General features: G+C 43.6%; 1 protein-coding gene across 5 annotated transcripts in view; it reads right to left on the bottom strand.

The window, feature by feature from the left end:
- The window catches only part of BCL11A (BCL11 transcription factor A), a 235537-nt gene extending 219730 nt beyond the window's left edge, over window positions 1-15807 (bottom strand). For 4 of the 5 annotated variants that reach the window (XM_089528856.1, XM_089528858.1, XM_089528857.1 and 1 more), the window contains exons 1-2: window positions 15075-15807; window positions 6962-7291 (exon numbers count right to left, since the gene is read on the bottom strand). In XM_089528856.1, the coding sequence (XP_089384982.1) occupies window positions 6962-7291; window positions 15075-15129 (385 nt within the window). In that variant the 5' untranslated portion in view covers window positions 15130-15807. Of the gene's footprint in view, window positions 1-6961; window positions 7292-13972; window positions 14047-15074 lie in introns of those variants that run through there. The other variant, XM_089528860.1, reaches the window with a different exon arrangement.
- Window positions 15808-16679: the final 872 nt, after the last annotated feature.

Here is a 16679-nt window from a genome sequence, read left to right as displayed (position 1 = left end):
TCTCTGCTAGAAAGCTCTAGTATCTCATCAAGCTACAAACTCCAGGATCATGTAGCCTTGGTAGTTAAAGTGGAATCACACTGCTATAATGGTGTAGTGTGAAAGGGCCAGCAATGTCTTCAAGATCACGGAGGCAGGACATGAAAACTACCAATCCCCTCTGTCATTAGCAACTGATGTTCAGTGGCATGTGGCTTTGTATAACCTGGGAAACCTCTCCTCCATGGATTTGTTTGCTCTCTGCTGAAAGCTATCGAAGACACAACGCCAACTTGTAGCAGTCAGTTATATACAGCACAGAACGTTCTTGTGTCTCTTTTAAATCTACAAACTATCAGCTTCACTGGACACCTCTGCATATTCTCTACTTACTTTCATTATGCTGCACATAGCGGTGTATAAGGTATGCCACTTCAGCTGTCTCTGCTGTGTGTTTTTATTCTTTGTCCTGAACTAAAAATGCAACTTGCTCTGTTTCCCACCCACCCCAAAAAGGGGAGGGACAGCAATGTGTAGAGAAATAAACACAGAGATCAACTTTGTTTATTAAGAGACCAGGGAAACTATTGCAATGGGGAAGGGAGAGACAGTATGCTCCCACACCCAAGCACAGCACACTTTATCAGGGCAAAGGTTTATTAACCAAACCACAAAGGCACTCATAAAACATCAGCTGTGTGTAGTGGCAGGGCTTAAGAGACCTGTATTCCAATCCTACCACAGCAAAGAGCCAACAGGAATCCCTGGGTGAGATGTTATCTCTGTCTTCCATCTCCAAAAATAGGTATCTCCAGGACTATCCAGAGATAACCAAAATAAAATCATACAGGGCAAAATCAAACAATAAATGATTAACTTCCCTGTAAGAAATTAAACTTCCCCACACTCTCTAACCCTCTATTTACCCCAGCACACCTCCAAATCTGAAGACTTTGGAGAGGGGATATGAGGGGACTGCTTGAGAGAAAGAGTACTGACTCCACAGGTGATTTACTTTTTTTTAAGAGGGTCCTATATCAATGTGGTGGTGAATTCACTCTGGGTTCTAGTCCAAACTTCAAGTAAGCTATCAAACTGTGAGCAAGGGTCAGCAACCTGGATAGCTTTTTTAAAAATTCAGATTAATGTCCAAAGAGATTTACCATCTCGTGATGCTGGGCCCACCAACCACCATGCTCTAATGAGAATGGATCTAGCCAAGGAATGGATTCTCTTTCCTTTTAGTGGGTTCCCTTTTCCTCTAATCCGGTGGAATGGATTTCCACTGATTATGGGAGCTATCATCTACCATTACCTGTGAGATTTCACTCACAGCTTATTTTTGCACAACATACTAGGTAAGAGATAAGCAGCAACAGCCTCTTTTACAACAAAGAATTTTCCAGCAAAAGTCAGGATCCTGAAATCCTCATCCAAGTCTTTAACCAACATGAAGCCAAGATATATGTGACTGCAGTTGTTCCCATTTACCCTTTACATTACCATCAATACTGCTTTTCTTTCTTCAGTTGACTCACCGTCAAAATTTAAACTGCTAAGGCTGTAAGACATCTATCCTGTCTGTCTTACATAAGTAATCGTAACTAAAATGTCAAGCAATTGGAAAAATATTTGACAAATTATTAATCTGAATTAATTGATGTAGTCATCAATTTAATTGAAATATATTTCTATTTTCCCAACACCACTAAAGAGGAGTTTTTATTCCCCCCTTTTCTCCCATGCCCCCCCCCCCTTTTATTTTATTTTTTGGGTGGGACTGCAGGATTGGCAGGACAACTTCCATTCAGATCTATTTGGGGGGAAATCACATCCCTGCCTCTTGGTGTAAAAAGAAAAAAGAAAAAGAAAACAGTATTTAATTTTGTCTCATGTTCTCTCTCTCTTTCTCTCATTCTTGACTAGAGAACTAGAACTACCTCAAAAAGAAATAAGTGGGCCCTTAAGAAATAAAATAACCGCTCCATCACTAGCATGGTTCAGTCAAAACCTGACTCCTTCATCTTCCAATTAATTCTACCAGAGATTGCAAGCCCTAGTGGCATCTACCTTTAACCAATTCACTGTATTCTCAGGTCAGACTCACCAACATCACACTAGCTGCTGTAAAATTGCATACCACGATGTGAAACCATGCAGTGGGTGCCCTATTTTATGGCCTTTATTGAGTGTCCCGCCCTATTCATTTGTCTGGAGAGACAGTGAACAGTCCCTTTCCTATAGCCAAATCTTTCTTTCTTATTTATTTATTATCTTATTAATTGCATTTATATCCCACCATTCTCTCAGAATGGGATCCAAGGCAGCTACCCTCAAGCAGAAAGAAAAAGATAGTATTTAGAAACTCTGGACCCAATGAGATTTTCTTTGTGTTACTTAAAGTTCTGCTTTCGGGGGGGGGGGGGGGACCCTAAAGATGCATAAAAACCAATATGTTTTTTTAAAAGCGTCATGTTTAAAGATCAGTATTTTACCCTTTCGATGCACAGTTATGAGGGGAGGGGAAATTAAGGAAATGGTAGTAATTCTGCATTAGCAGAGTAAGAGATAGGATCTTGCCTTTAGAGCATCAAGATCAATCCCTCTGGCTTTCAACCAAACCTCAGCCATACTTGCATAATTTTGCTTATCCTGAGGTGTTAGAAATTAGCTCTGCAAGCTCTTTTTAGAGAAGACAGCCGAAAACATCTTACAATCTGAACTACACAAAATGTAAAGGATAATTACGACCTCTCTGGTGCTGAAGCTGTGATTCAAAACCAAGGGAACCTATATCAAATCTCTTTCTCGGGTCTCTGAGCTCTGAACTCACTTTTATGATGTGGGCACACCTCTGACTGTCTCTCTAGTCTCAATGAAATATCTTTAAAATAAGCGTGCCAGTCACCCATCACCAGTTCCTGCGAGAGGACAAACAAAAAGAGCACAGGGCATTTTGCTTTGCGGAAAACGATACATTGACTACTGACAACACAAAATACAGCCCTTCAGACCTTGGGCAGGGAAATAATCCTGGATGCTTTATCTATCTAAGCAAGTTACTCACTGGACTATTCTCCAGGGGCACAGTTTGTCCAGAGAAGTATCAATGCACTGAACAAAAGCCATCTCTCTCTCTCTCTTATTCCCTTTTTGTGTAACATTGTGAACCAAACAACCTATCTGGTACCCCTAACCAAAGAGCAAGACTTTCTTGGATATCCCACTCTTTCTTCATTCTTGCCTGACAGACACTGCATTTTGTCTTTTAAACAGAGAAGTCCGATACATAAATACTGCCTTACTTCACAGAAGGGCTACTCTATATTTGGTAAATTTGCACGACTGCAATAAGCAGAAGACCAGAAAATCCTTCCGGAACAGCGCCGACTTCACTAACATATACCTCACACATGCACACACAGAGACGCACCGCTGTTAAGAACATGGACACCACATGACATAACGGGCAGTGCCACACATCACGATGCAGTGGCTTAACCTACATGCTGCAGATAAGATAACCATGCAGCAGTCTTGCTTCTACCACCCACACCATCCCCCTCCACGTTGCCTGCCCAATCTGTATCCTCGCTGTTTGTTTGGGTTGTTGTTGAGTTTTTTTAATACGCACAAAAGCACTACCCTTATTTATCAGAGTGGCTGGGAGGATAAAGCAAAGCCTAAGATAATCAGAAGTTTGAATAAATGGGAGCACTGCTTATGCAGAGCAACTCTGACAAGGGGTTACGCAGGGGACACTCGGCAAATAAGTACAATACGGAATGTGGAATACAGATACAGATTGCTGAAGTTCAGATAAAGGAAGCTGAGCTATAGTCTGTGCCTAAACAAAAGAAAAATATGGGAACAGCAAGCAGCAATTGTGGAGATGGAGAGTACCGAATCTATGTTTTTTATGACAAGCTACTAAGACACAGAAATCGACTGAAAAGTTTAAAAATTGCTGTTAACTTGGCAGGATGGTGGTCATATGGAGCACAGAGCTAGCTGCACAAGTCCATTTAATTTTCAAGATGCTGGATGGGAGCCTTCAAATTACACAGAACCCTTCTTCAGACATATAATCAAGGGGAAAATGAAATTCTGAACTAATACTTATCTTAAACTTGCATTAACGTGTCTGTGCATACACAAATGTGTGTGTGCGCGCACACACATGAATGTTTTATCTGAACACCTATGTCTGAAGAAGAATTTTTCTTCTCCAGAAAGAAAAACATTGCTTAAATTTTATCTGCTTGGGATATTTCTTTGCTTGTTCTGGGACATCCTTTGTTCAGAAAGGCCAATCAAATTACAAGACAGTCCATGAAAATGCTGTTTCTTATGACAAAGATAGAAACTGCTGTGTAGCATGGAAGCCATACAACACCAAAACAAAACACCATCCAAATTCAAAATTCCAACAAAATTGCAGTTTTGACAGTTCAGAAGTTCTGAGCTCAGCAATCTTTCTTAGGTTTTGCTCCTTTTTTTATTAGTTCATACACACATATAAACACACACAATGCTCCCAAAGGTATCAATCTACTGTCACCTGTGAAATCTACTTACACACACAATGCCGGAATTGCAACATCAACTGCCCAAAACTACAAAATTTCAAAACATAGTATTTCAAGAAGCTTAGCACATTTTGCAGTTATTTTATTTTGCAGTCACTATCTCTAGAGATATCAAGCTATGTGTCATAAGTATATACAAAGCTGATTCAAACCACTGCATTTTAAGAGGGAGGAAAGAAGACAGAATGAAGAGAAACCATCAGTTTCTGCAGTTAACATGGAAAATAAGCCATAGGCCGCTTATTCTGATGCAAAACAACTAGCATTAATAGGATGGTTCAAATTTAACTGGCCCATGAATTACTGCCTTATTCAGTTTATGTATGTATCTTGCGGAGGGAGGAATACATGTGACTTACACACACACAGCAACTCCTAATGCCACAACATCCCTTAGGTGATTAAAACAATAGTGCAAGTGATAGTTTATGCTAACTCTTTCAGGCTGTCCCTTATGCTTATCAGATCTATGTCTATTTTAGGGGCTGCATATTTTTAAAAGCAGTATTAAAGGCTATAAGAAAGCAGTCTTGTTTGCCATCTGGATTCTAATGACAATAACAGGCCTTATTAGCCCTGCAGAATTAACGGACCGCTTTGCGTCTGTCTTAACTTCAAACGTCTCTTCACTTCAATTTGGTGCTTTGAGAGGGATTTTTTATAAAAAAAAAACACAGCACACACATAATGCTCCATGCAGAGACATCTTGCCAGTCATTAAAATAATAATAATAATAGTAACAACAACAAAGACAGGGAATGGCATCCGTTACTTTTATTTTACTTCATTTTCCCTTAATTAAACATAGAGAGAGAGAGAGGGATCTGTGCCGCTGTGCCCAAAAAGCCAATCCACCTCGAACATTTGTATGGGTGACATGTGGGGATGTAAAGCCACAGAAGAAAATCAAGATACATCTGTCAAAACCACATCAGAGACAAGAGACAGCACTGGGTGAACATTTATCATTTGGCTGAGGAGGCAAGAATTGCAGGAGAGCGGCCTCCTCTTCTGTCAAACCAACCTTTTGAAATTTCCAACATGCCCTTAAACTTTTCGAATAAGCCAGCCCTATGCGCCTCAGACAGTGCCCTCCCAATCCTGGCCTGGGCAGTCGAAATGGCATCTTAAAGTCAAGGTCAGCCGTGTCACTTAGCTGAGGGGTCTGTCTTTAATTACAACCCACGCAGTGACAACCAATATGGATCAGAGGCAGGAGGGGGGAGGAAGGGAGGTTAACCATTTTTCTCATCTTCCTCCCCCCCCCCTTGTATTTGGAAGAAATTATAATTAAAAAGAAAAAAGACTTTGCAGTCAGTTCCAATGCATGAGTGGGTGCAGCAGGGTTTTTTTTAATCAACATATAAAGTCTTCAGCTGGCATGTTGCATTTCAGAGGTCTTTGGTGGCCTACAAGGAATTGTGCACATGGGTTCCATGCAACCAGGCAGAGGTTTTAGCTGCCTATAAACGTTTTGGAGGGTGAGCTCCCCCATCCTTACTTTGACAAACTGGCACTAATGAAGCACAGGCCTGAGAGTGGGTGCCAACCAGAAAACCAGAGAAGCTTTAATTTCCCAAAAGTCTGTTCGTCTCTGGAAAGGACAAAAAAGGGAATCTGTGGGCTTCTGGATCCAAGGAATCACATAAAAAAAATTAAGGCAGAAGGAAGAGGCATAGCCGATTCCAAAGTCTGCTTTATGCTTTGCAAAGGAATCGTGTCTGCATGGCTGCATGGGAGTTAGCACATGTGGTTCACGTTGTAGAGCACAAAACACACACCAAAAACTATGCATGTGCCTAAACATGCTAGGGTAGGTGCCAAGGAACTCCACCCAATCAAGAGCCCTCCAGTACACGTTTCTTGCATGCATAGAGATGTGCATCTGTTTATAGTATCTCCCAGATTTACTTGCAGAAAAATACTAGGATAACACCAGTGTGGGTACATTAAAACACAGCAAAAACTACTGCACTGGTATTTTCATCCACTCATAAATAGGAAGGGGGGCACATGAGAATATAGATTTAAAAGAGAGCGAACTGGGAGGTGCTGAGAAACCTAGTCCTATTCTACATCCTCCCTGCTTCAGCTGACTGCCCCTAGGCCAGGGAATAATCAAAAGGAAGTGCTTGGAATGTGGAAGACAAGAAAAGAGAACAGGATCTTAGGGGCATGACACAAGTCCACAAGTCTCTTGATTCTAGTGATAATCAAGATAAAATTGTATATGTGTGCGTTTGTGTGTACTTAAATATAAACAGAAGAGGCTTCTCACTAAATCTAGTGGAACGAAATATCAAGAAAACAGGACTTCTATCAAAGTACAAACTTCCAACGAGTCCCTGCTCCACCCAACCCGATCCCCCCCACCCCCATCACTTCGATTTACCTGCTATATGTTCCTGCTTAGGGCAAATTCCTCTAGATGACGTTGACAAACAATCGTCATCTTCAGGCGTGACCTGGATGCCAACCTCCACAGGATTGGATGCTTTTCGCAACTCGCTCGGCGAGGGTGATGGGGGCTTATCCACAGCCTTCTCTAGGCAAAGAGTGCCATTGCATTGCTTCCGTTTGTGCTCAATAAAAATAAGGATGTCCCCCAACGGGAAGTTCATCTGACACTGGCCACAGGTAAGGAGGTCATGGTCCCCTTCTGGAGCTCCCAACGTACCATGATCTGGTTCCTCGTCCGTAAGAATGGCTTCAATAGGTTCGGCTACAATGGAAGGGAAGAGAACAAAGACGACAATTGTCAGGAATCTTAAGAGAACTTGACATAGTAGCAACTACAGAAGGGAGGAAACAGAGGTGACCTGTCCTAATTCTTATGCATGGCAGGAGGGGAGGACAAAGTCTTCCAAAAATTAGGGATACACAGTGTTTGGGGAAAAAATAATGAAGGTACCACTGAATTTTTTCAGAGAGCAAGAAATTCTCTTAATATCATCCAGACCCTTCCTATACAATACAGGGTATAAACGATGTCTCCAAATTTCTCTCTTCCTTTTAAAAAATATCAGTATTATTTTAAAGACAAACAAGATTAAGCCAGTCCTATCCCCAATGAGACAGTAACAAGAGCTTCCCTTTTTATAGCGTGTTGTCATTTCAAGAGGAAAACGAACTTATCAGCAATGGCATGCATTGCTTCCTATCTTAAAAAGAAAACCAGCCATAATATGAATAACTCAGAAGATGAGCACCTCATATTCTCCTCTCTCTCTCTCTCTCTCTCTCTCTCTCTCTCTCTCTCTCTCTCTCTCTGTTCCTTTGGAGGGCCTAGACAAATGTTCTTTTTGTAAAAAAATGAACAAAATAAAAACAGAGGATTATATTATTCTTAATGTTGTCAGAAACTCAGCTAGAAAAGCTGTATCTTGATTTTGCCAGAAACTTTCTTAAAACGCACACACGCACCTTTTCCAGATCTGCATGCATGTTTATTTTATCCCTGCCACTATCATACATTTGGAATGAATGTGCTGCTTTAGAGCACAGGTATGTTTAAAACAGGGTGTGCGTGCGTACAAAAATATAAGTAGTAATAATGGGAAGATTGGGGGAAAGGGTTTCTTCTGACAATAGGCATACAAGACCTAAAAAGCACAGTAGGCTAAAAAAATCAGGTGTGTTTCTGCGCCTTACACATACTGGCATACACAAGAATTTCCTATGACGGTTTTCCAAAACATTCCAGCGAACAAAATGTTTGCTTTTCGTTTTTACAAAAAAGCCTGATGGTTTTTTTCAGCAACATTGCCCAGAAAATGAAAATATATATTTCCCATTTACTGTCAATCACTGGTTACAGTTTTGAAGGAAATTAAAAAGCTTCCAAAGATCTAAGAAAATGAGCCAATTAGCCTCAGGTGTGTCGCCTTTTTCCTCTCCGCTTCCTTAAGAAACAAATTCTCTAGTCATTCAGAAGATATGATGATTGGTGGCCTTCATAAAGCAAAAGCCAATATAAAGACAACTAGCTTCTATCTTTTATGACTAGAGTAGTAAGCCCTTTCTTTAAATTTGAAGTACCTTTCCTAATGATGTCAGAGTTTATTAATTTCCTGTACGAGGTCCAGAAAACTCCATTAAGAGCCTGTTTCTGCACATACGGTTTCCAGTGGACAATTTAACAAGGCAGAGTCATATTAATAAGGAAGGGTTTTTTTGGGGGGGAGGTAATATTTTCTCCTGAATTGTTCTGGCAAAAAGAGCCACCTAATATACAGGATTCCAGTCTTCCAGAGAGAGAAGGGGGAAAAATCAGCCTGGGGTATTATTTCCCTAATAAGTACCACCTAATACTTAACAGCTACACAGGAACACAAAAATAGCATTCTTGCAAAATATCAAGAGCAGCTCAAGAAATGTATAGCAGGACGCAACACCCCAACGGTTAATCAGACTGACCTTCTTTAGCATGCGACCAATTTCACATTTAATGAACTTAAAGCCACAGAGAATCAAAAAATAGATTTTAATTTGACTGCACCATATTGGAACAGATTTTGATAAAGTACACACACACACACACACACACACACACACACACCAGCATACTCAAGTTAAAATTATTTTGGTCCAATCTAGGCAGAATATTTAGAGGGTGAGGGATTAGAGTAATTCCCAAATGCACAGAAGAATACAATATTTTAAGAGATCTGTAGCCTGAGCCCAAGCAGAACTATTTAACAAATTCTATGTACTCTCTAATTTCTTGCTTCCACCAGTACTCCTAATTCAAGGCAAGGTGTGCTGCAGAAATAGGGAAGTTATGGGGAGGGCTCTAAGGCTCCTTAACTGAAGATAACTCATTGACACTAACAAGTATATTAATTGTGGCTTTTTTGTAACATCTGCATTTTTTTTCCTCCTGGGGGGGAGGTAGTAACTGTTATGTTGTATTTTGAAAAGGAGGCAGAGAATCTCCGTTGTGCCAGCAGGTTCATCCCAAAAAGATATTTTAAACTTCAGCCCACATACATACATACATACTTCCATGCAAACTTAGCTTAGTCAAGCATGTAAAACAACAGAACAATTGACTACTTCTCCGCAACAAGAACGTCTGCCTTGGAATTAAGCAAACTGCAACATTTTAGGTCTGATATGTTTGTGAAATCTGTAATATGTTTTTGCAAAGCAAGAGAGAACCTTTTCCCACACAGTTAAAAGTCATGTTAAACAATGGTCAACAGAAGAGAGAAGAAGAGAGCTATTTCTTGTGAAGTCCTGCGAAACTGGGTTGGATTCTCATCAAAAACTAGCAAATCAAGTGGCAACTCCAAAGCGCTGTTGATTACACCTCCGCATTTCAGCCAATTAATTTTATAGGAGGCAAAGTTCTTGAAAATAACAAGGTATTCAAATGTACAGATATTTAAAAAACCGTACCCTCCACATTTTTTTCAGTGCTCTTAACGTAAATGATTGCTAATTAAGAAGAATGATAAGGCAGCCTATGAAAGAGGATTGGCACACTGAACTCGTTAAAAACCATTTGGGTTCTTGAGGAAGGGATAGCAGAAGCATAACTGTATCACTCTTTTAAAACTAGGTATTAAATACAATACTGCTATTGTTGTTGTTGTTGTTGTTGTTGCTACTGTTGCTTTGCACACTACATTTTGTTTCTAATCATTATATTTTATGCACTTGATCATGCTTATTCAAATCAAGCCTACCTCTTAAGAAAACAGGTATTCCTGCCTAAGGTCACTGAAAAAGGTGGTTGGGATGGAGGGATTTACATTCAAAAATAGCATCTGGATATTGCGACAGATTTGCATTTCTTTCCAAATAGCGGAAGGAAGGAAAAAAAGAATGGGAAGGGGGGCCCAGGGGGTGACCCTTTCCAGGTTAGAAAATGCATCTTTCATATTTGTTCAGAACATGTATTTGCAAAGAAACAAGCAATCAATCCTCAGCTGCCAACAAGAGAGGGCAAATAAACACAAAGACACAAAATATCTTTTAATGAAAGCATTCAAAGGCGGGGGAACTAAGACATGTACTACCTAGTTTTCAAGTTTGCCTCCATGGATATCCTGCGCTTAAATAAAAGAAATAAGTGAAAGGTATGCCACAGGACAGGAGAGGATGGATTCAAAAGCAGAAGGGGGAAAAGAAAGGGAAAGAACAGGGTAGGAGTATTTAGGTGAACAGTGATCTGGAAGTGAACATGGGAAGACGCTGGGAACACAATGGGGAGGGGGCTGCATGGAACAGCTTAAGCAGGGGAACTACATCTCCAAACACGTGCAAATCAAGTCAAGGGATTTTCTCATCTTTTTTGGATGATAGCCCTTCTCTTTTATTTTTTTAGGCCTTTTGGTTTTTAAAAATAATAATAGTAATAAAAAGATTTTCAAAATAAGTGCTGATTTCTGTGTGACCAGGGAGACCCAGCAAATTTTTACCAAGGGATCCAAACAAAAGCAAGATCAAACCAAAGAGCCAAAGAATCAGAAAAAGAAAAGAAGTCGCAAGAAATTAATGTCCTGGCATCGTTGCAGAGCAGTGCTGCTTTGAGGTGCACACCTGGAAAAAGCTAAATGGTTTAGAGGTATATCAAGCAAATACTGGGCCATAAGAAAGATTCCTGTCTGATCGCTTGATTTGCATTCATACATTAGGCTCTGTCATTTTTTTAGGAAATGTATTAAGACTGAGCAAAATTAAGGGTTGTTAAAGTCTCAAGAAATGGAGATCACAAGAATGAAAGCTTTAACTGAGATATTCCACACAGACAGCACACCTCCAAAAAGGTGTAATGGGGACGCCTGGGTCTTTAGCCCAACATTAAGGCAAAGCAATACTGTATGTTTAAAACCAAAGGAGGAGGGAGCTGAATTACTAGATGGGGGGCTGAGAGAAGGCTCAAAAACTCCCTACACAGGGATATGTTGCACACACACACACCCTTCACCCCCCTTTCTTTTGCCAAAAGGGGGGGGGGGGATGTAGAAAATTCAAAGATGAGAGTGAAACTGATCAGATTCAAGTTCACTGTGCATTTTTTGATCTCACTCTGCCTCCTAGTGGCTAAAAGTCTCATGTGTATTTTATTGAAGCCAACTCTCAACACAGAATTGCCTGCCTACCCCCCCCCCCCAAAGAAAACATACACATACACAAACACACTTTTCCCCACCCCAAAGTTCACAATTAGGAGTGGAGAGAAAGGTGGAAAAATTTGTTTTCACTTATAGCAACAATAAGGATTCCTTAACAGGCATCCTTACCTCTTTTAAGAGGTCTCCCTGCATCTTATCATTTTTAAAACACTTTTTATATTTGTGGTTTAGTTGCCTAATCTTTAAGATTATTTTCCGGGGGGGGGGGTTGTAAAAGGGAGGACACATGGTTTCGAAGCTGGAGGTGCAAATGCAAATTTTAAGCCTTCCCATTAAAGTTGTGTGTTTTTTAAAGTGGCTATATTTCTCCCCCCCCCCCCAAAAAAAAGACAATTTCAAAACTCCCCCCCCCCCCATTATGTTCGAGATAAGAGTCAAAGTAGGTTATCAGTTTGAAGGAAAGGAGTGAGAAAAGATCTTTGCAATGTGTTTGGAAGGAGATAGCAGCCTGTCCCAACCAAAAAAAAAAGAAGTGTGACTGTTTTATGTTGCAACACACAACATACTATTTATTCATTCATTTCTCTTTCCAAAATGTGAGGCAAAAAAGAAAGTAGAAAAACCAGAGTTCAGTTGCAAAGGGGGGGGGGGAGAGGGAAAGTGGGAGAAAACAAGGTGCCAAAGGGCTTGTTTCAAAAAACTAACAACTTTCGCCAATGCCAGGGTTTGAGTGTTTTTAGTAGAGATTGCAATTCCTTGTCCAAATATATATATACAGTATATGCAGGACTTTCCCTTGCATTTCGAGGCAGGAAAGGGCTGTGAAGGGAAGAAGAAAAAGAAATCTTCAAAGCAGGAAAGAGGAGTTTTGCAAAAGCTGGGGAGAAGGAAAAGGAGTCTTCTACATTTTGCAAACCCAGAAGGCGCAAAGCTCTCCAAAAGCGAGCCAAGAAAGGCTGGCCATTTCTTTCCTGCCTTTCTCTCTTTTTGCAAACCCTACTTGAGGACATTTCACATCTTCCTCCTTCAACTTCTGGCTCTTTCTCCCCAGACCCCAGGGCCAGAGACCTCTCTCTCTCTCTCTCTCCCCAGCCCCCCTTTTCTCTCCAGCCCCAGAGCAAGACTTCTGCTCTTTTGTGTTTGCAAAGCAAAAGAGAAAACCAGGCGCGCGCGACGTTGCAAAAGAAAAGAAAGAGGGAACGCTTTGGCGGAAAGGAGAGAGGGACCCTTTGAACAAAACAAATCCCCTCAATTGCAAAAAAAGAAGAAGAAATTTAAGAAATGCATTTCTTAAAAAACACGTTTTAAAAAGGGGGGGGCAGAAAGTGTCGCTTGGAGTTGGAAGCAGCAGCAAAAGGAGCAGAAGGAACAGAAGTCCTCGCTTGATTTCTTTTTGCATCTTTTTTTCTTGCTCCTAGAACTGTGCTTTTCTTTGCAATTTTGAGGGCAAAGAACCCAGAAGGTGGGCATGTGTGTGTGTGTGCATGAGACCTTGTGCATTTCTCCCCCCTCTTCCTTTCTTTCTCCCCCCCCCCCTCCTTGCTGTTTTGCTGGCAGCCACTCTGCAGCACACGCGGCGCCCTTGTAAACACTCCGACACGAGATTTTTCCCAATCAAAACCCACTTCCACTTCTCTCTCTTTTTGTTTTGAAAATCTTCCAAAAAATAGGACCAGAGAAAGAGAGAAAGCGAGGGAGAGGAAGGGGATGCCTCTCTCTCTCTCTCTCCAAACACACAACACACACACAACACACACTCGGATTGGTTTTAATGTTTTTAAATCCTTGAATGCATGCAAGTTTTTTGCAAAATGCTGGGAGTTTGGAGATGGAGGGAAGCAAGAGAAAGGGGGATATAAAATAGGGCTGGGGGGAAAGAGGGAGGTTAGGGGTGTCTGGGGAATGGGGGAGCCAAGGGTAGGGAAGGAAGGAGACCCATTGCTGGCCAAAGCAACCCCCCAAAAAACCAACAACTCCCCCAGGCCTTTCTCCTCTGGGCTGGATGGAGTAAGAAAAGGGGGCAGATGGAGGGGAAGGGGCTCGCCATTTCCCAGCCTAGATCTCGACCTTGGAGACAAAAGGAAAGCCCCCCCCCCTTTATTTTATTTACTTTTTGCAAAAGCCAAAGGGTTGCAAAGCATTGCAGAATGGGTTGCGAAAGAAAGAAAGAGCTTCCATTTCTCTGCAACACACACATTTCTTTTTTTCCCTCCACTTCTCACACAAACACACACTCCAAGTCTTCCTCCTCCTCCTCCTCCAAGCTGGAATAGGCGTCTATATACACACACAAACACAACACAACATAATAACACACATACACAGCCCAATGCGCCTCGACTCTGCTTCCTTGGCTCCCAATTCATTTGCAAAGTGGAGGCAGCAGCAGCAGCCACACAAGAGGACCACACTCTTTTCTCACACAAGACCCACAGACACACTCAGCTCTTCCGGCAGAGGAATAGAAAAAGAGCTAGAGCTGAATCAATGGGGGGAAGAGGAGGGAAGGAAGGAAGGAAGGAAGGAAGGAAGGGGGCTGGGAGCCAGACGGAGGAGAGGAAGAGAGAGAAAGAGGCAGGAGCCCAATAAAAAGGGGGGGGGCAACTTTTCCGCGCGCCAACGAGCCCAAGAAGGAAAAGGGGGTCTCCTCCTTCGAAAAGTAAGAGACCCATGCAATATATATATATATATATATATATACACATACATATACATATACACACACACACACACACACACACACACATGTCTCGGGGGTGTGTGTTTTTTAAAAGTGACATGGACTTGGGAAGGTGAGTTCCTTTATTTTTGCAAGGGGCTTTATGTTTGTGTGTGTGTTTCCCAACTTGCATGCAAAAGAGGTACAAAAAGAGAGAGAGAGAGAGAGGAAAACTGGGGAAGGGAGGAATCCTGCAAACTGGTAAGAGATGGATGCAAGTCAGTTGCAAGGGCTGGATCCTGCAAACTGCAAAGACTAAATCCGGCAAAATTGCAAGGGATAAATCCTGCAAAGTTGAAGGTGCGAATCCTGCCAAATGCAAGGGCTGGACCCAACTCAATGACAGGAGGCGCATCCTGCAAAGTGCAAGGGAGGGATCCAAGTCAGTGGAGGCAAGGGATAAGTCCTGCAAAGCGCAAGGGGGGAATATCCCCAATTGCAAGGGACGGATCCTGCCCGGGTGGCTGTGCAAATGAATGCGAGAGAGGCGGCTGCCTTTTTGGCCAAAGAAAAAGGGGAGTTGGGGAAGGAAAGAAGGAAGGAAGGAAGGGGAGTTGTTCCAGGTGGAAAGCAAAGGGAAGGTAGGAGGAAGAGCTGGGTCGGGTTCTCCTGTGTCCGGGGTCCCCCTTTCCTTTCCTTTCCTTTCTCCCCTTTTGTTTTCCTTGCCTACTACCCAGGCGCTCCTTCTTTCTTTCTGGACTTACGTGAGAATCCCCGCTTGCTTAAGTGCTGAGGCTTCCCTTGCTTGCGGCGAGACATCGCGGCGGCGGCGGCGGCGGAGGGTCGCGGTGGCCGCTGCTGCTGCTGCTGCTGTTGTTGTCGTTGGGTCTTCTTCGGGGGTCTTTCGGGGTCTCTCTCTCGGAGGAGGCGCTTTCCTTCCTCCTCCTCCTCCTCTCCTGGTCCTTCTGGGGCTCGCCTTCCCGGCTCACCTCGGGAGCCAGGCAGGACTCTGCCCAGCCAAGCTCTTCATCAATGCCTCTTGACATCCGAAAATAAATTAGAAATGATACAAAGATGGCGCGGGGAGGAGGAGGAAGATGAGGAGGAGGAGGAGGAGGAGGAGGAGGAAGGGTGGCAGAGGGGCAGGCATGGTCAGGCTGGCTCTCTTTACTACTAGGAGTAGGATTATTAGGGTTATTTCTGGCTCCTTTGGGTTCCTCTTTCTCTCTTTTTCTTCTCCCGCTTTTCTTTTTCTTTTGGTGCCAGAGGAGGGAAGAAGAAAGGAAGGAAAGGGAAAGGAGAGGAGAGGAGGGGAAAGAGAGAGAGAGAGAGATGGGGAAAGAGAGAGAGAGAGAGAGAGAGAGAATGGCAAAAGCCCCCCTGAGCTGCAAGTTCAAGTGCGGACGTGACGTTCCCGACGAACTTGAACGTCAAGCGGCTGGATGGACACAGACCTACAAAACATGGGCAGGGCGAAGGAGGCGCGGGAGGGAAGCGGCGGCGGCGGCGGCGGCAGGAGGAGGAGGAGGCAGCCAGGCAGCCACGCCAATGGACACCCGGCGGGGGCTGGACATGGCCGGGGGAGGGGAGGCTGCTGGCGGGCGGCTGCCGGGAGCCCAGGGCGAGCCCAGGGCCGGGGGGAGGGGGGCAGGGGCCCGGGGGCCAGGGGCTGCTCTCCCAGGCATCCGGCGGCGGCGGAGGGAGCCCTCTTCCAAGAGGAAAAAGGCGCGCGTAAAAGCGCACGGGAGAAGAAGAAGGAGGAGGAGGCGCGGCGCCGTGCGTAAAAGCGCACCAGAAGAGTGACCAAGGGAAGGGGGAGAGGGGGCTTCACACACACACACACGCGCTGCCCTTTCCCCCTGCTCCCCTTCTTTTCACTGCGCTTTGCAAAGTCTCTCCACTAAGCGGGGGAGCGGAGTGTGGCCGAAAGGGTTTGGGTTGGTGAGGCCTGGGGGAAAGACCCCCTTCTAGTCTTTTAAACACCCCCCCTTTCCACACCGTTTTTCAAAGTCCCCACTAAGGGACCCCAAAAGGGGATGGAGGGCTTTGGAGAGAAAGTGGGCGCCTGAGGGAAGGGGGGATGGGGAGCAGGGAGGTTTAAAAAGACACCCCCTACTCTTTTAAAGAATCCCCCTCCGCCCCCTTAAAGACCTCCTCTCACACCGCTCTTCAAAGCCTCCTCTAAGAGGCCGAAAGAGGATGGGGAGAGTGGGCGCCTGAGTCGAGGGGGAAATGGGGGATGGAGTTTTGAAAGACGCCCCTGCAACTTTTTAAAGACCCCCCCCCCCCTCCTCCTCCTCTGCCACTCTTTCGCAGCTTTTTAAAGTCTCCACTAAGGGTTGAAATGGAGTGGCCAAAGGGGGATGGAG

The sequence above is a fragment of the Sceloporus occidentalis genome, unplaced genomic scaffold (assembly GCF_023333645.1).
Source record: "Sceloporus occidentalis isolate IW3139 unplaced genomic scaffold, rSceOcc1.0.p SCAF_6, whole genome shotgun sequence".
Classification (NCBI taxonomy): domain Eukaryota; kingdom Metazoa; phylum Chordata; class Lepidosauria; order Squamata; family Phrynosomatidae; genus Sceloporus; species Sceloporus occidentalis.
The sequence above is the reverse complement of the archived record's forward strand: the minus strand, read 5'-3'. Positions and strand labels throughout refer to the sequence as shown.